Genomic DNA, 20,821 nt, shown 5'->3' on the forward strand with positions numbered 1-20,821 from the left:
GCTTACAGGAAGGAGGTGTATACTCTGACACCAGCTAAGGGTCCATGACCTGGGAAGACACATCTGGGGGGTCAGGACTCACTCCACCAGAGTCAGCAGGAAATGCCAGACAGGTCTATATGGTGATGGTCAGCTGAGCAGCTCTAGAGAGGCCTCTGGATAACTGTGCCCCTGTAGCTCAAACAGGAAGTCATCCAGTAGACCTTTGGAGAAACTTTGGGATGCTGAGTACAAGAAAAGCAGGTATAGTCTTTTTTTCTTCAGACATCAGGACAGTCCCTCTTCTGAATCTTTTCCACAGGCCAAGGAGTGTTCTAATGAGAGGTTCTGAGAGTGCCAGTTTATACCCAGTGCCAGCCCGTGTGTGGGGTATGCTCCCTCTGTCTAACCTTCCACTATTCTGGATTTGGCTTCAATTTGTCTAGTGGGACAAAGGGCAGGTAGCCCAAGGTATGAGCTGCATCTATCAGTGACATTAGCAGAAAAATGGCAACTTTCTAAAAGTAGCATTTTCAGAATAGTAATTTAAAATCTGACTTTACCATTAAAGAGCATTTTAAATTACAATTCAAATGAGTGAAAGAAGTATTCCTCCATCTGCTCTCAAACTGAAGTTATCACCATTTAAGTGTAATAAGGTAACCCATTGTTAGTCTATGGGAGAAGAAGACTTGCTACATTGAAAATCAACTTTGGGAGTATTTTACTTTCAGGACATGTAAAACCTAAGAAGGCATGACCGACTTTTTAACTACTATGCACTCTGCCCTCTGAGCCTTTAAGAAATACATTAGTGGTGATTTATAAGTATTAAGAAGGAACGTTTGGGACTGGTAAATGGTTTATTTTGCCAGGACTTCATTGCAGTTTCAAACTGCAATACAAGCTGCAGTGGCAGGCCTGAGACATGGATTACAGAGTAAGGGTGTAACAATGACCTGTGCATCCCACTTGTAGCATTTAATTTACAGGCCTTAGGTACATATATTACATTTTACTAGGGACTTACAAGTAAATTAAATATGCTTAGTATATATGCAAGAACTTTACCACTGCAGGACTAAAGTGTGCAGAGTCCTAAAAGTCAATACAAATAGCTTGAGTGAAGGAAGGCAAAACTCTGGGCTGACCCTGCAGAAAGGGCCAGGACCAACACTAAGTTACTAAGTACTAGGATCTACTTGTCTCTGCAGCTCTCTGCATGCTTGGGTGGGAAGTGCTTAGGAACTGTTCAAGCTCATAAATACAAGTTCTTGTATGCTTATTATGATATAAACTATGATAATTTCACTACACACTTACCAGGCGAAAATATTCCATCAGCTTCGTTCTCATCCCAGCCAACTATTTCATGCATCTTCTTTAGGATTATCTTCTCCATTACAATGAACACTGGTGCAATCTCATAAGTGAACCTACAACAAACAAATAAGCTGTAGAAATCACCAAGGCCTCTGAAGCCACACTGAACAGTGGTGTATAATTATAAGAGTATACATGAGAAATAAGAATATAAATACCAACACACTTACTAGCTCTAAATAGGGATTGACATTGTGGGCCCACTAGTTTGCTGGTGCTATGTGTCTAAGTAAAGGTCAATAAAAACAGTAAGCTAGATTTGCAAAGATTAAGTTTACAAGTTGTGAATCTACATTTCTTAGGTTTTAAAATTGGAATATAGAAAACATATAACATTTATTAGAGTCCCAAAAATTCCGAAAGCATAAAATATACATCTACAAAAATGGTAGTGGTATGTATGAATGTCTAACGCTTAAACACAAATTTACCATTGGTAGGAAATCTGCCAATTTAAGGTTTACATTTAAGCCTTTTTCTCCAAAGGGAAACTGGTTTCTTATGTGCCGATACTCCTTTCCCTGCCCCCTTTAAAATAGATTGTGCCACTGAATATCAGCCCATAGAATATTGTGGTACAAGAATATCAAGGACAGAATATCGAAGCGTAAGTGCATGTAGGTAGATATAGATTTACAATTATTAACTCCACACTTAAGTACCTCGATAGCATAGGTGCAGCATAGGTATACACACACATTCACACACACACACACACATACACATATATATATATGAATATATATATATATATATATATATATACGCACATATATATATATAAAAGAATCTGCAGCTCCCCCTCTGACTATGAACTATTGAGCATTGCCTATCAGAGTTGTTGGCACGTTTAAAAGTCAGGGGTTATTCAGATATTATTTTGAACAAAGCAGTTAAGAAATCTAAACTCAGATCCAGACAAAGCCTTTTTCCTGAATCTCAGTTAGAACTAGATCAGGGAAACATTTCTGAAATTCAAGAAGTCAGTCCACGAATGATCACTGGCTTTAGTAGTGAGGACAGAAAACTAAAAGCCATACTATAAAAAAGAATTGGCCTATTGTTCTTAATGACCACATTCTGAACACTAGGCTGCCGGCCAACCCAACTATCACCTTTAGACGGGCCAGAAGTATGGGCTCAGCTTTGGACAAAGCAGCCCCTGAATTAAAATCTCAAACTCTCTGGTTAAAACCCTCTAAAGGTTTCTTTAAATGTTCCAGCTGCCGCGCGTGTAGGTTCGGTATCAATACTCTACATTATTCAACTCCATTTGATGCAGAACCCAAAACTATTACTGGCAATTTTAATTGCAAGACTGACTTTGCTGTGTATGTCCTGACGTGTACCTGTGGGTTAAGATATGTTGGTAGCACCAAGCTCCAGGTACACGTCAGGATTTTACAGCATCTACGCGCTATACTTGATAGTGACCCGGCTTACCCCGTAGCTCGCCACTTTAAAAGAATCCACAATAATGATCTTTCTTGTTTAAAATATTTTGTGATCGGAGCTATACCCCCCCTTAAAAGAGGTGGGGATAGGGAGTCATTATTAAGGCAGTTGGAAACGAAGATGATCTTAGAATTAGATACCCGTTGGCCGAATGAATTGAACAATATTGATGAAATGCATCATTTTCTGTGATGCCTTTTTCTTATTCAGCAATCCTTTCTTGAATATTATTCTAGTGTCCGGCAGACTACACTCACTCCCTCTTAGTTAGGTTCCCTATTTCGAGGTTGAGGCCGGACCTAGCTTCTGCCCCACACTTAATTGTCTTTCTTAATATGTCTAAGATGAATAATATTTGTTGTATGAAATTTTGATTTGTTGGTTTGGAATATATTTATTCTAGCGTACATGCAGTGTGTTCTGTTTGTAAGTTAGTCCTTGATGTACATGTATTTATTTATATATAGATGTTTATATTTATTATATATTTATCTATATATACCTCTATTTTTCTATTTTTCTACCTTGATTGGGCCTGATTTGAAAATATGAAATATTAAATTGGTCATAGACTTTGTTCTTTGTATATATATGCGTGTATATATTTTATATATGTGTGTATATATATATGATTGGATAGGGTTTTAGGTGTATTTATTGGGTTTTAACACATTTTTTATACTAGTTTATGCTATTTATTGTAAAGTGATAAATCATGCTCATAAATTTCGTATATTTAAATGTTTCCAGGGACCTGTGAAACTTTTTTATGTCATGATATTTTTGTCTCTTGTATAGTGAATGGTATTGCACTTATCTTTCTTTCTCTCCTTTTCTTGTGCTCTCCTCCTTTTTTTTGCACTTTATTTCACTCTCACATAGCACTTTACTGTCTGCCACTATTTTATGATCATATAGGCACATTGTGTATTATACTGTATATGTTTACTATAATACGTCCTATGAGAACTCTGTATTTATACAGTTAGATTTTGTTCCACTGTTTGACGTATATATGTAGTTAGTTTACTTATTTACTTATTACAGTATATACACAGTAATCCTGGATTCATCCGGTAATACGAATTGGTGCTTATTTGTAGATAAGGAACTACTAGTGGCAGTATGTTTTCACTTTTCATTTTTGTCACATGACACATTACGTCACTGTGAGGGGGTGTTCCCTTCTAACACTGCATTTAAAAGTAGCATTCTGTCTTATATGCATGTTGCGGCGTGATCAAGGGCATAGTTTGCCCGAAACGCGTAGCTGCTCTGTGCATCGAATAAAAACTTGCTGATGCTGAATCATCGTGGTCCGTCTCCCTTTGTTTGCTGGCGTGCGAGGCTGTGCTGGGTCTGAGACGCCGAGAGATTCGAGGAGGAGCCACGTGGTGTATATATATATATATATATATATATATATATTCACTGAAAAAAACATAGGTTATAGACCATATATAGTTAGGAATTAGCATTTAAAAAACCTTATTTTACTCACACAAAACCATTGAAATTCCATATATAGTTAGTTGCACTAACTATATATCGCGCACCCGCAATCCACTGCTGATGATGTCACATATTACATCATTCATGACATGGTCAGTGACATCACTGATGACATCTCAAATGACATCACTGATGACATCACTGATGACATCTCATTTGACATCAATGACCACATCACTGATGATATCATTCATGTGACAATACAATGCATCTCCTCACATTTTAATATAACCTCTGTTACACCCAGTGTTAAATACAGAGTATAATTTTTGAAACCATTGACACACCAATACTAGTTACTACATACGCACTCACTGATTCCTACGTCTACACACACATTCACTCATTCACCCATACAATCATTCATACATACAATCACTCATCTTTACAACACTATCATATGCACTCATACACCTATACAGACACTCACACTCTGCCACTCATCCATGGAGTTACTCACACACCTAGTCAGTCCTGTAAAGAATCAATCACACTTCCATTTTCTAATCTATACAGTTAAACATAGATCACCTTACATTTTCAAACATATACTAACACATACTTACTCTCTTATACAATCATTGATACAAGTACACATTGATCTGCACAGAGTCCCACACCTCCCAGCCAGCCACACACACACTCAGTCTCCCATGCAAATACTTGGGCAATCAATCAATAACCCATATAGTTACTCATATAGCTACTGATCAACACATGCAGCTGTTTACAGAACAACAGACATAATGATGCACAAATGAAGACAGTTTAGTCACTAACCCATGCACTCAGTGAGACACATTTAATCACTCACTCATACATTCAGTCATGCACCTACTAAATCCTTCGTCCAGACACTTATACATCCACTCATTCTTCAATATGTAAGACATATTTTAACTTTACAGAAACATACAGTCACTGGATGTTGTCATCAGTGATGTCATCAGTGATGTCATTTGAGATGTCATCAGTGATGTCATCAGTGATGTCACTGACCATGTCATGAATGATGTAATATGTGACATCATCAGCAGTGGATTGCGGGTGCGCGATATATAGTTAGTGCAACTAACTATATATGGAATTTCAATGGTTTTGTGTGAGTAAAATAAGGTTTTTTAAATGCTAATTCCTAACTATATATGGTCTATAACCTATGTTTTTTTCAGTGAATTTCAATGGTTTTTTAATAGCAAATATCAAAAGCTTTAAAATGTCAAGTACCTGGTAGGTAAAAACATTTTCGTGTTTATGCACGCTGAAGTGCTTTGAACGCTGCCCCCCCCCTCTTTTCTTTTAGGAGTATTCTCTCTTTGCAGATAGTGAAGGGTAGGTAACGCAGGCCTTTGCCCCCGTTGTAATCCGTCGTGCCTGCTTCCCTCTCCATTTGATTGATTGTTATCCAAGCATTTACTGCTTTGGAATTGGTTCTCTTTGGTTCATTCTCTATTTTCAAACAAGCACAGAGTCGCAATACTCTGTTTAGTCTTTGCAGATAGTGAAGGATAGGTAACGCAGGCTTTAGCCCCCGTTGTAATCCGTTGTGCCTATTTTTATCCCTCATTTGATTGATTGTTTGGCCGAACATTGATCGTTCAGAATTGGTTCTCTTTGGGTGATTCTCTATTCACAAATAAGCACAGAGTCGCAATACTCTGTTTAGTCTTTGCGGATAGTGAAGGATAGGTAGTGCAGACTTTTGTCCCCTTTGTAACCCGTCATGCATATCTCTGCCCCGTTTGTTGGTAGTTGGTTCAGCCCGGACCGTTTATTAGAGGTAAATCATCCGACTCCACCGGAGGACACCCCTAATTAAAAGGACATATATATAAAATGCGGACTAGCCGCTGTATCGTGCAAGCAAACTATAACATAAAAATCGTTAGAAAAAACAAAAGGAATCAAGCAAAATCAGTAGGCCACTGATGGGATCTCTTTTTGACCTCGCTAAAATAGAAACATTAGGAACAACCCCTCATGAGAAATATGAAACTAGTGAGAGGAACCGAGCTCGACGCCATGATGGCTGCAAGACAGCTCGGCTCCGCCGCCCACCCCGCCCAAAATAACGACAAACCCTATGCAAATATTATAAATATATACAACACACCAGCAAAGTAACAGGGTAAAACGTTTTATTAAATAACTATTTACATGGCAGCCTGCTGCAACATCGATTCAAATGCATGACGCTGTTCCTGTCCCTCCTTCCTTAAAGTAGCAATGTTGGGCTACTTTGGGCTACTTTTTAGTAGGATGTGGGCTTTAGAAAGTCTACAAAGGCCATCAGCCGGCGAGGTAGCGGCCTAGGGGGGGAGGACCGTTGTGCAAATAGCCCGGGGGCGACACCACGCGCCAAGGCTCGTCCCCAATACACCCAGAGATGATGTCCAGCAAGTTGTGTGGGGGGATGCCTTGCTGATGCCGCCACCCCCCCCACCTTCTTGTTGCCTGATCCGGCCAGCTCAATCGATCGAGCATGAGACTCTTAAACCCAGGGTCGTAGGCCAGGCCATCTTAGTGATGTGTAATGCATGCCGCCGTTCCCGGGATTTCTCCCCGACTACTCTGCGGCCTACGAGATGGAGAGGCCGGGGCGTTGACTAGGCGGGGCCTCCGGCCGCAACCACAGCGCCAACGATCGCTGCTGACGGAGGGGAGCCTTGCCGGTGAGAGCCACTGATCTGAAGAACCGCTGCCTGCGGTGCCTCCCTGAGCCGCTTGACGGAGGCCCCCGAGGGGCGGTGTGGTGGCGCGGACTCGGAGGGGGCGCTTGGCTCCTGCCCCCTCCCCAAGTCTTGTTGCCCTGGTGTGGCCTGAGATCGCCCCCGACATAGGCGGCCGGCTCCCGGGGTCCGGCGGGACTTTTAGCCTTTTGGTGACTCTTTCATTCTGGACCCTGTCCCACAATCCGTTTGACCTGGGGACACGTCCTGCGGTGCCCTCGCAATGCGGCCTGGTCCCTGAATGTGTGCGGGAGGACGGTGTTGATTGGATCAAGATGGCGGCTGGTGCCCTTCTTCATGGCTCACGTCCGGACCAGGCGACTGTTCCACGCCCCCGAGGGGCGGTGTGGTGGCGCTAACTCGGAGGGGGCGCTTGGCTCCTCCCCCTCCCCAAGTCTTGTTGCCCTGGTGTGGCCTGAGATCGCCCCGACATAGGCGGCTGGCTCCCGGGGTCCGGCGGGACTTTTAGCCTTTTGGTGACTCTTCCATTCTGGACCTTGTCCCACAATCCGTTTGACCTGAAGACACGTCCTGCGGTGCCCTCGCAATGCGGCCTGGTCCCTGAATGTGTGCGGGGGGACGGTATTGATTGGATCAAGATGGCGGCTTGACACAAAGCTGACTCAAGTGTTGCTGCTGATGCTATGCAGACAAAAACTGGTTTTCAGTTTGTACATTCTTCAGGATTTTTCCATCCAAGGCTGGTTGAGAGTTTGTAGAACGATGGCTTCAGATTTTCAACATACTACTCTTCAACATTCTTCATAAATGTAAGAATGTGAGACTCACTAGGAGAACGGCCGTTTATCTTTCCTTTCAAAATGCTGCCAACAATATTTTCTGAATGGAAGACACCATTTTGTAGCATAAAGGGCTGCGTCAAGGGTGGTATTGCCCAGAATGTCTTGTTTTCAAGTGCTCGTAATGACGAAGCCAGGACTGTGGCAGAGCGTCCAAAATCTACAAAAAACACCACTGCCAACTCTTCAATAACTTCCATCACCCAGCACCGCATTTCCAAAGAAACAGCATAGCAAGCTTTCGTGGCCTTTAGAGTTTTCGGAAGCAGTTTCCCAAGACCATCACTGCAGCCATTACAATCCAACAGAGGAACTTTTTCCAAGATCGGCATATTAACAGGGCTGCTGGTGTAATCGGGGCTCTTGCAGCCATTCAACTTAATTGAGGCTTTCACAATGACAGACCGCCCACTGAACTTCGTGCCATGACATTTACTTATAACATTCTGCTGGGTCTTTGCCGAACTGAAGTCTACAAATGCAAAGCATTTCATTCCACTTTGACATTTCTTGACATGTAGTGGGTTGAAGTCTTTAAAGAGGTCCACAATTTGCTCCTCAGTCACATCACTTGAAAGATTCCCCAAGCCAGGCAGGTCCCACACCACTTGAAAGGACCTGCCTGGCCTCGACCAAAATGGCGCCAGTATGGGAGCGACTTTCAACTCCTTATGACGTTCTAGTTACTTAGCCTTGACGTTATGGGGGATGTATGCGGTCTTTGTGCACATGGCGGGCGGGGAAGGGTACTGACTGAGCATACGGACAACCCTATTGATGTCGGTTTTTCATTATTGATTATTGTATTATTAAAGCTTCGAAGTAATGTTACCCATGATACTCGCCCATGGTGTGCGTATGGACGATTTTATTGTAACTGATCCTGTTATACTTTCAATTATAAAATCAACCTTCACTGATCCTGCAACCGTTTGTCACGTTTAGTTTTTTCAATTAAATGGCTCGCTTGTTACATACTCCTATACCCCTGGCTTTTGACCCTTTCCTACGCGCGGTCTGTACTACCGCCCTCGGGCAATCTATGTAATGAACAGACTACCATTGCCGAGACACAAGGGACTGCATCTCAGAGAGATAAGTCAAGTACGTGGTAGGTAAAAACATTTTCGTGTTTATGCACGCTGATGTGCTTTGAACGCTGCCCCCCCTCTTTTCTTTTTCTGCAGGTTACATTGGAATTTCAGCTGAAGTATGGAGAAGACCTAAACCGCACCGTGTTCCACGCGAGGAAAAATAGGCTAGCTCTGTGAGACGTTACATTATATGTAGGAGCTATCTCTGGGAGCGTGAAAGATTGTATGGTATGAATGTGCGCATGGGCCCTGATTTGCACGGTATGAATGCGTATGTGTGGCGCACGACTGGGTCAATAAAAGAATGCTTTTTGTATGACTGAGGCGTTGATCGAACGGTTAATGGAATGAGAAAAATAAGCCCGAACATACTATCCGCATGTGAAGGACGAAAAAGAATATAGCACTTTCCTTACTTAGGAACGACTGTCTCTGGAGCTAGTGAATGGGACAGTAGCCTACACCAGAAACTTGAAGGGCTATTTCAGTACGACGAACCCGACCCCAACCGATATCCCAAATGTACACCCAAAATAATGCGCACCAGTAAGTCAATTAATGTGCTGACTAAATAAGAGAAGTTAAGAGTACCCCGGGTTGGGGTTCATCCAAGATCCCCCTCAGCCCAGAAATTAGGGATATTGTTATGTTTTAGATTTACCCCTTCTTCTTCCACCCTCGTAGAAAAGTCAGAATTGTACCATCGCACGTCCGACTGACACCCCTCCTTTACATCAGGTTGGATCATCATTTTCTAGATGTTGGAAGGCCCCACCGTGAGTATAAGCTCGACTGGACTAGTGTCCGACTAACTAAAAAAGGAGTAAGTGTTTTCGAAAACGAGGTTACCAACAAAAATTGTCTACTATTAGGAAGGAAGGAGAACAAAGAGCTCGACCCCCAAATGAATGAATTGGAATACTGAGAATACGCAACGCGCAAGAAAAAGTCCTTTTGCCCAAAATAGCTCTGTGTTTTGTCTTAGGTTTCCGTACTTGATGAATGTAATGTCGCACCCTGTCTGGTATTTGTGTGTACGTAAACTATGAATTTATGTTTTCCCTCAGCTTGTGTTTTATACGTGAAACCGACCCGTACTGTTCTATATGTGTGTGCACTGAATAACCTATTATTATACACGTTTTTCTCTCTCTCTCTTTATGTTGTACGTGTACTAATAGCCTATTTGGTGCGCACAACGCTCTCTCCCTCTGAGGGCTCCCTTGCTCCCTTTTGAATAAATGACGACACTGTACCTCGCCGGTACAGGTATAATTGGCTTTAGACACGACAGTGTTTGAACAAATTGATAGAAAAAAAACGATCCTATTTTGCCATATTACTACCTCTCCTTTCTGTAAAATGTTGGAACTTAATTGGCTGAGAAAGAAAGGACAGGTAAGACGACTGATGTCCCCTAATCTGACCCTTAAAAGGGAACTATATGTCAGTGTTTTTTTGTTTTAAAGCCTTAGTAACACCACCCTCATCATTTAGATTACCACCGCCCATTGCACAAAAGCGTACCGGGCGCTCCCCACGCAAAAAAAACAACATTTTTTTACCACCGCCCATTGCACAAAAGCGTACCGGGCGCTCCCCACGCATAAAAAACAATTTTTTTAAAAAAAACATTTTTTTGCCCCGCGGGGCCCTTTTAAAGCCTCCACATCAAACCTAGGGGGTCAGGGAGGATCTACTATGCCCCCTTATGGTCATTTCCCCCTTTGTTTTGGCCTCCTCTTGTCTCTCGATCCTACCGAGAGACAAGATGGCGGCCGCTCCGGACTGTTTAGAATGTTGACAGACACCGGAGAGCCAATCAGCTTCGCTTCGCGAAGTTCCGTTACGCGTCAAGTACGCGAACCGGAGCGCTACCCGGAGCGCTGTTACAGATATATATATTTTTTTGAACGTTAATTTATCAAAATCCACTGGAGCACATATATTGAGACCTAGCAAAGGCACATCGGGCTAACAGTCCCAACAATTTTGCCAAGTTTCATGCAAATCCATTCAGCCGTTCGGGCTAAAAGTGAAGCCAACTGCCCTATGGAAATTAACATGGGAAAAACGCGTTTTGGGACCCCCCTTTTTTCTCGGCCCCCCCTTGATGAACCCCCCCAAATTTTCGGGGGCTGCTCAGAAACAAAATGTTCCATTTTCCTGAAAATTTCAGCCAATTCCGTCCACAAACGCCAAAGTTATTAGACATAGAATTTTCAAAAATCCCATAGAGAAAAAATCCTAACTATATATACCTACTGGCGACCGCCAGTAGGTAATAAAAAAAAAAAAAATATATATATATATATATATATATATAGGTGGAAAAATCACAGAAAATAACAAAAAAACGAGGCGGACAAGGAGAGGAGGCGGCGGCAAACGACGGGGGAAAAGGGAGAGGCAGAGCCAAGCCCAACAACTGGGGCAATCGAACACGAGGCAACAAGAAGTAAGTCAGACAGTAGAAACCGCCAGCCAAAATCTAACGGTGGTTAACCTGACCGAAAGAATTCTAACTGACACTGAAATTAACCTATTGAGCCTCGGTCTTACCTTCTGCCCCAGTACTCCACTCGAGTATACCCAAACGAGAATAGACCTCTTCAGATTCACACGCAAGCTGAAGTTGCACAAATACTTCAAATTACGGCCCCACTTGAAAGAAAGAGGAGGGATAGGAACCAGAGTAACAGCAACAGATATCCTTGTGGGCAGAGAAATCGAAGCTCTGGAAACCCTTGAAAACTTGCGTGAAGAAAACTGCACACAGGATCCATCTGGGACCCTGAATAGAGGACAAAGAGCTCTCGCCTTGGGTATCGAACAAGATCGCGAAGACAGTGGGTACAAACCCCAATCAATATTTATCCCACAGATGCCCTGGGACGCGATCGATGCCTTCTCTGAGGCCATGACACAAGATCTCATGCGGTATAGGAAAGCAAACCATCCCATACAGTATAACATCACAGAGCAACAAAAGTTGGCCCTACAAAATCTCATGAAGGATGAAAAAATCATCATCAAACCTTCTGACAAAGGGGGCAACGTTGTAATCCTCACCAGAGAATACTATAGACTTGAAGCACTACGCCAATTATCTGATACTAAGTTTTACGTCAAATGTACCAACGAGGCATACTTGGAAAGCATCCGGTGCTATGACAAACTGATAGGGAAATGGCATAATTGTAACATGCTAAGTAAAGATGAATTTCTCTTTCTCCGGACAACCCAACCCCTCACACCAACCTTCTACCATCTGCCGAAGCTACATAAGGACAGTTCACATCCTCCGGGCCGTCCAATTGTCTCATCGATTGGCAGTCTCACTGAAAGCATGTCCCGGTTCATAGATAAGTTTCTATTCCCCTTGGTACTGACATTGCCCTCATATGTACGGGACACCAAGGATTTCCTGAATCTAATAAGGAATGTGAATTGGGACAATGACTGCCTTTTGATTGTACTTGACATTACAAGTTTATACACTGTCATCGACCATCGACAGGGCCTCCAGGCTGTCCAGCATTTCCTGAACTTAAGACAATTGAGGTTTACAACCCACAACATCATGATTCTTGAGTTCATTGACTTCTGCCTGAACAGTAATATATTCCTATTCGAGGATCAATTGTTTAGACAGGTGTCTGGGACAGCGATGGGTACCTGCTTCGCTCCCAGCTACGCGAACCTTTTCGTTGGCTGGTGGGAGGAGCAGGTGCCCAGGAGCTGTACGGTGGATGGAGTGGAGGGAAAGACAGAGGGCTGGTTCAGGTACATTGATGATCTGTTCATTGTTTGGCGGGGCTCTTTAGCAACAGCAGAAGCCTTTATTAAGCAACTGAATGAGAATGCCTATAATTTACACTTTTCGGGGACGGTAAGTCCAGCATCAGCTGAATACCTAGACCTGAAAGTGTTTTCAGAAGACCAGCAGATCCATACAGCTCTACATAGAAAGACAACTGCAGGCAATTCCACCCTTTTTGCCAGCAGCAGCCACCCCCCTCAACTAATTAAGAGCATTCCGTACGGTGAGCTACTCCGGCTCCGTAGGAATTGTTCAAGATTGGAAGACTTTGACAAGGCAGCCAATGAATGTGTTAAGAGATTTAAGGCTAGAGGGTACGGAGAGTCTATACTGAGAAACACCTTGAGAAAAGTAAGAGCTATTCCCAGAGACTCCCTAATCACCCCTAAACCTGCTATCAAGGAAGTTGAGGATGGTAAAGGAAAGTTCAGACTGATAACTCCCTTTTCGGCTGGAGCAAAGGATCTTAGATCAATGCTGCGCAAAAACTGGCATATTCTCAAAACTGACAGTACTATCAAAGATGACCTACCAATCCACCCACTCATAACCTTTAACAAAACCAGATCTTTAAGAGACTATCTGGTGACCAGCCACTTAGAAAAACCACTCCCGAAAAGTAACACCCTAAAATCTATGAGTGTTTTTTTCCCTTGCGGAAAATGTAAAGCGTGCGCTGGGAGCAAAAGAGTTCTCACAGTGGAGAATCAAGATACGGGTAAGAAACTGCACATAAAACAGTTTATCACTTGTAGCACCCCCCTAGCAGTGTATTGCTTGGTCTGCCCCTGTGGCCTCCGCTATATAGGGAGCACTATCAACATGCTAAAATTGCGGATCTTGGAACATCTAAGAGCCATTGACAAGGCCGACCAAGCATACCCGGTTGCTCGGCATTTTGCCGAAAAACATAATAGGGATCGCAACCAGCTCCAATATTTTGGACTTGACACCATTAAAACTAATGCTAGAGGGGGAGACCACCTGCGACGTTTGCGCAGACTTGAGTCACGCTACATTATAGACCTCTCCACAAAGTGGCCAAAAGGGATGAATAGTGGGGAAGAAATGATCTTTCATCTAGGCAAACAGTAACTCTGCTATTTTCAATTCTATATGTATTCTGCTCTAACTGAAATGTTGTGGATCATGGTATTTATCACTGTATATAGCATTGTATATATTATCACGTGGGTGTGTGGATATATGGCACATACCGTTGTATAGTTATAGGGGAGGTTAATTAAGATGAATCGAGAAATTTCCTCTCCAGCACATACAATTACAGACTTTACCTATATAGAGAATCAGTCTTTTGCATACACCCACGTTGTTTAAAACAAGTGGTAATTTAATAGGTTCAAAGGGCTCTTTGATTCCTAGGTTATATGTTAAATTAACATTAACCAGATTGTTTTTTACCACTGGCACATCTTCATAGTTTTCTGGCACCTCACACTCTTTGCACTACGTTTGACATGTGTATACTTAATTAATCTCAGTGTATATATCTTGTACAATAGGTTGTATATAGTGTCACCTCTCGTTAGTTAAGAGGACCATTGCCGATCCACGGCTATATCAAACAATGTATATAATATTCATTAGTAATACATAAGATACCTCCCATGCGTGCATATTCACCTATCTATAGGTATGAGTACGTTGAGAAAATTCATTATGAGTATGCTGATAATGCGTGTGTACATATATGTATACATTTCACCATTACAAGATGGCGCGTCCTGGGAGATTTGAAGTCCTCTGTCGATGTCGACTGAGAGGTGTAACCTTTGTACTATGTCACCTATATTAAATGAACCGGTTTCTCGTGTTTAAACACACACACTGACGAAGGCCAAGTGCTGAAACGCGTCTGTGGCGAGCTTGTAGTTAATAAACTACTGTGTGAGTAAAGGTATCCCCCGAGTGCTGTCATCTCTTTCCTGGGATCTTTGGGATTGTGACGAGCGCAATATATATATATATATACAGTTCCACAACCTTCGCAAAAGTGCCGGGACACCAGGACAACGGTGCAATCCAGGGGCAAAGGTAACCCTGTGTATAGATTCAGGCTCACAGCGCGTAGCCGCAGCTACGCAAATGCACTCTCCTCGATAGGAAAAAGATCACTTCCAATCCTTTTTGCGCATTCCAATATTATTTATTTCATCAGATGCAGCATCGTGATAATAAACACGGAAAACAACCCCAACGCGTTTCGGCGATACCTTCGCCTTGGTCACGGGTAATTACATTGCCAGTGTTCAAAACATTAAATAAAGTTTCACGTGATTAGTGCTCAAAATAAACAAAGGACTCAGGACCCCATTGTCGCGGCCATCTTTGAGTGGAGTATTGTCACCTTACATCTATCCAGCCCATTGCAGTATATACATAAAGACATACCTGTCATAAAGTTAAAGGCATGGAAGTAACATGCAAATTAATAGTATTAACAAAATAATTTCATCTCACATTTTTCGACTAGTACAGTTAATATCAGTTTGAACGGTAGCGTGGGGCAGCAATCCATTAGTATTGTATAGACCCAATTACATCAATACATTTTCAAGAAATCCATCATTAAACTTGAAATGCTCAAGTGAGCAACATTATATTCTCGTTACAAATAGATTTGAATAGCCGAGCAGAGGACGCGAGGAGTAGGTCGGACCTGACTTTTCCTGCCAGTAACTAATATGTTACGCTAAAGGCATTGACCCTACGCCCTGCCCGTTGAAGCGCAGAGAGCTCATTTCCGAGTCTCTTTTTTACTATTTTGTCTGCTCACTTATTTTATTGAGCAGCACTTACCACAGGCTATTTTGCCAGTAGGCACACAGGGGATCAAGGCACGGGTGTGCTTTTTAGGGAGCACGCACCTCCTGTCCACCTGTTTTTTCTGGTCCTGATGAATACCGGGCAATAGCCCCTAAGGTAGAAACATGTTGACCACTCAACACACATAGAGATCCCTTGGTCGTAACCCCCCTACCAGGATCTCGCCCTTGTATTTTTAAACATTGTTCAGTTGCTCTATAATTAAAACTACTTTTTTGAGTACAACCAGGACAATTTTTAACATTTATTTTTCTGCACCCACAGTCACAACCCGCTCCACTGTAGTTCAGGTGTCGTAGCACACCTTGGTGTCGCTAGGACGCCAAGGTGGACCCCGATGATGAAGCATGTCACCACTAGGTTGGTGAGTGAGGGGTTTTAAACAAAAGGATGAATACCTTCCTTCTTGCCAAAAACCGGTCCTCCAGATACGTCTGTTCTTCAACTTCATAGGGGATACTCCTCTCATTGTTTTTGATACATTTCCTCCCAGGGGAATAGGAGAAATCTCTAGTTCACTTTTGAGTGAACGAACTCCCTTACTCTCTTTTTTGTTTGTAACATGTCATTTGAGATGTCATCAGTGATGTCATCAGTGATGTCACTGACCATGTCATGAATGATGTAATATGTGACATGATCAGCAGTGGATTGCGGGTGCGCGATATATAGTTAGTGCAACTAACTATATATGCGAATTTCAATGGTTTTGTGTGAGTAAAATAAGGTTTTGTAAATGCTAATTCCTAACTATATATGGTCTATAACCTATGGTTTTTTCAGTGAATTTTCAAGGTTTTGTAAATGCTAATTCCTAACTATATATGGTCTATAACCTATGGTTTTTTCAGTGAATTATATATATATATATATAACATTTCTATGGCAAAATGAAACCCCTCATTTTGTTCCTTTGCAAATTAAATGTTTTAAGTGTTAACACTTTATTCCAATCAAGATGACTTCAGGTGTGCCATACTTTTGTCATAAGTAAGACTGTTAGCGCTCTAGTTGTTCTTTAGAACACTCTGGGACATACTTTCACTGGGCTATAGTTGGGCTACATCTGGCTGTTATTTGGGCTACATTTGGGCTCTTTTGTCTCTGGTGGCCATCTTTGGGCTACATTGGGCTACATTGGGCTTCATTGGGCTACATTGGGCTCCAACATATATATAGCCCAATGTAGCCCAATATATATTTTTCAAAGTTAATTTTCGTAAAAACCACTGGAGCATATATCTTGAGACATAGCAAAGGCACATCGGGCTACCAGTCCCTACAATTTTGCCAAGTTTTGTGGAAATCCATTCAGCCATTCGAGCTAAAAGTGAGTCCAACCACCCTATGGAAAACTCAATGTTAAAAACACGTTTTGGGACCCCCCTTTTTTCTCGGCCCCCGCTTGACGAAACCCCCCCAAATTTTCAGGGGCTGCTCAGAAACGAAATGTGCCATTTTCCAGAAAATTTCAGCCAATTCCGTCCACAAACGCCAATGTTATTAGACATAGAATTTTCAGAAATCCCATAGAGAAAAAATCCTAACTATATATACCTACTGGCTATCGCCAGTAGGTAATATATATATATATATATATATATATATTCACTGAAAAAACCATAGGTTATAGACCATATATAGTTAGGAATTAGCATTTAAAAAACCTTATTTTACTCACACAAAACCATTGAAATTCCATATATAGTTAGTTGCACTAACTATATATCGCGCACCCGCAATCCACTGCTGATGATGTCACATATTACATCATTCATGACATGGTCAGTGACATCACTGATGACATCACTGATGACAACATCCAGTGATTATGTGTTTCTGTAAAGTTTAAATATGTTTTACATATTGAAGAATGAGTGGATGTATAAGTGTCTGAATGAAGGTTTTAGTAGGTGCGTGATTGACTGTATGAGTGAGTGATTAAATGCGTCTTACTGAATGCACGGGTTAGTGACTAAACTGTCTAAAAGTGTGCATCAGTATGTCTGTTGTTGTGCAAGCTGCTGCATGTGTTGATCAGTAGCTATATAAGTAGCTATATGGGTTATTGATTGGTTGCACAAGTATTTGTATGGGAGACTGAGTGTGTGTATGGCTGGCTGGGAGGTGTGTGACTCTGTGCAGATCAATGTGTACTTGTATCAGTGATTCTATAAGAGAGTAACTATGTGTTAGTATATGTTTCAAAAATGTAAGGTGTTCTGTGTTTAACTGTATAGATGAGAAAATGGAAGTGTGATTGATTCTTTTCAGGACTGACTAGGTGTGTGAGTAACTCCATGGATGAGTGGCAGAGTGTGAGTGTCTGTATAGGTGTATGAGTGCATATGATAGTGTTGTAAAGATGAGTGATTGTATGTATGAATGATTGTATGAGTGAATGTGTGTGTAGACATAGGAATCAGTGAGTGCGTATGTAGTAACTAGTATTGGTGTGTCAATGGTTTCAAAAATGATACTCTCTATTTAACACTGGGTGTAACGGAGGTTATATTAGAGTGTGAGGAGATGCATTGTATTATCACATGAATGATATCATCAGTGATGTGATCATTGATGTCAAGTGAGATGTCATCAGTGATGTCATTTGAGATGTCATCAGTGATGTCATCAGTGATGTCACTGACCATGTCATGAATGATGTAATATGTGACATCATCAGCAGTGGATTGCGGGTGCGCGATATATAGTTAGTGCAACTAACTATATATGGAATTTCAATGGTTTTGTGTGAGTAAAATAAGGTTTTTTAAATGCTAATTCCTAACTATATATGGTCTATAACCTATGGTTTTTTCAGTGAATTTTCAAGGTTTAGTAAATGCTAATTCCTAACTATATATGGTCTATAACCTATGGTTTTTTCAGTGAATTTCATTGGTTTTTTAACAGCTAATATCTGTAGCTGTAAAATGTATTCTTCTTTAAATCCAAAAATATATTTTATATGTTTATTAATAACTTTTTTTTTTAATATTTTTTTTTCTTCGTTCCCGCTTCGCTAATCGGGAAGCTTCCCGTTAGCTGACCTTGATGCCGCGAAATAGACCGCGAGCCGGTAAACGTTTCTTTACCGCAACTGCCGCGTTAGAAAACAACATCGTGACGCCTCCCGTCCGCATGACGTTTCGCGTTGTCGCGTGATACGTCATATGACGTGCTACGTTAGCGAACTCGTACGCTTACCGAGTCGCAAAGCACAGGTTTCTGGAAGCAAACCGGGAGGCCCTGCAAAGCGCGTAACGTAAACACAGCAGGTCATGTGACTTGGTAATAACACTTTTCATTGGTTCATTTCACTTTCGGTTTCCTAATGATGTAAGACTAGGTCATATGATCTAAAATGAACACTTTTCATTGGTTGAGAACTATTTTTTTTCCCAAATGGTGAAAATCCCTCCTTCTTTCCTCACTCTGACTTTCATCATTGTGAGAGAAAGACCCTTTGTTACCAGTGAGCAATGGCTTCTTTACTAGCTTCAGCTGGTGCTTCCCCACCACCTCCACCACATCCAAGGAAGAGTGGACCACCTGCTAAAGTTATAATTCAGCAAGAAGAGGAAGAAGAGGAACAGGACGACCTAGATAATCTCCCTATTATGGCCAGAAGATCTGTTGTACCGGAAGTAACGGGACCAGAGGGCAGGGAGATGGTGCCAAATATACAAACGAGATTTCGTGAAGTAAAACAAGTCTGCGTACATTGCAGTGGATTCATTTGCTACGGAGAAAGTAGCATCACTCTGATCAACAGAGCTATTGACAATCATGCTCATGTTTGTCCGAAACTCCCCAAACAATAAATTCTTTTTTTTGTTTTCTTGCTCCTGTTGAGCCCTTTACAATGAATCGTTTTCGTTGCCCCCTCCGAAAAAAAAACAAAAAAAATATAAAACTGTTCAGAAAAATTCAAAAAAAGTAAAAAAATGTTCAGAAAAATAATAAAAAAAATATAAAACAACAAAAACAATTTAAAAAAAAGTTCTTTTCAGAACTACCTCCCCGTTATTAAAAAATTGGTACAATATTTGCAACTGTGCCAACCTCTATTTCTCTTAGTTCGCTTCCCAGTTCGCTCCCCGGTACGCGAACCGGAAGCGAACCAAAACATTTTTTTTTTAAAAAAGAACAGTAAGTATAAGGGAAGGAAACAGACAGTTATGTTAAAAGAAAGACAGCTATAGGGGAGTAAACTAGAGATACTATTACCCGTAATCCACTGCTGATGATGTCACATATTACATCATTCATGACATGCTCAGTGACATCATCAGCAGAGGATTGCGGGTAACAGTATCCCTAGTTTATTCCCTATAGCTGTGTTTCTTTTAACATAACTGTCTGTTTCCTTCCCTTATACTTACTGTTCTTTTTAAAAAACATTTTTTAGATCAGTCAGAAACAGTGAAAGTAATGAAATATAAAAGACTACGTAGAATATGAGCACTGTATGCAACAACTTTGACACTTACAGAAGCCTCACCTTCTCCATGCCTCCTACACAGTTCTACATGTACATCATAAATGCAAACAGAACAGAATTAATTATACATGTTAAATGGTTTATTTTTGCTGTTCTCAGAATGTATCAAATTTCACTAAAACAGTGACTTGAAGGTATTCATCATATAACAGCGGGGAAAAAAAAACACAATCAAAATGATTGTGTTTAAAAAACCCATACAACATTACAAATCAGAATTCAGAACTCCTTAAAGTTAACTTACTTTCCATGATGGCCAAGGATGTCCTATGAACAGCTTACACTCTGTTGTGCTGTTATTACTTTCAACCCGCCACTTTCTGAAAGAAAACCTCCATCGTTTTCAAAAACATGTTACATACAATAAATGACTTCTTGCTCTCTACCACAAGATTCCACAAGGCCAAATCTTGTCAGAGCCATGTATAACTCTTGGATTTCTTGTTAGCCAATCCCGTCTTTTCGCATTTCCGCAACTTTCAGAATTAAAATGTTGAAGATCATTTACACAATCCTGGACTAGTAATATCTTCCCCTTCTTGCTCAATCATGTTCTACATTTCCTATCACACTGATACTGCTTACTATGAAGCAGACTTACACTACCTTTATGACTAGTACAATTATTTAATTCTCTACATCACTTTTAATCACAAAGCAATGTAAAACAGTAGACAGCATTGCAGACTTACATT

General features: G+C 41.3%; 1 protein-coding gene across 3 annotated transcripts in view; it reads right to left on the reverse strand.

The window, feature by feature from the left end:
- LOC144829132 (glutamate decarboxylase 1-like) overlaps window positions 1-20,821 on the reverse strand; it is a 927,195-nt gene that overhangs the window by 288,290 nt on the left and 618,084 nt on the right. For all 3 annotated transcript variants that reach the window (XM_078687953.1, XM_078687955.1, XM_078687954.1), the window contains exon 5: window positions 1,303-1,415. In XM_078687953.1, coding sequence (XP_078544079.1) covers window positions 1,303-1,415 — 113 coding nt within the window. The remainder of the gene's footprint in view (window positions 1-1,302; window positions 1,416-20,821) is intronic.

Source organism: Lissotriton helveticus, chromosome 4_1, assembly GCF_964261635.1.
Source record: "Lissotriton helveticus chromosome 4_1, aLisHel1.1, whole genome shotgun sequence".
Classification (NCBI taxonomy): Eukaryota; Metazoa; Chordata; class Amphibia; order Caudata; family Salamandridae; genus Lissotriton; species Lissotriton helveticus.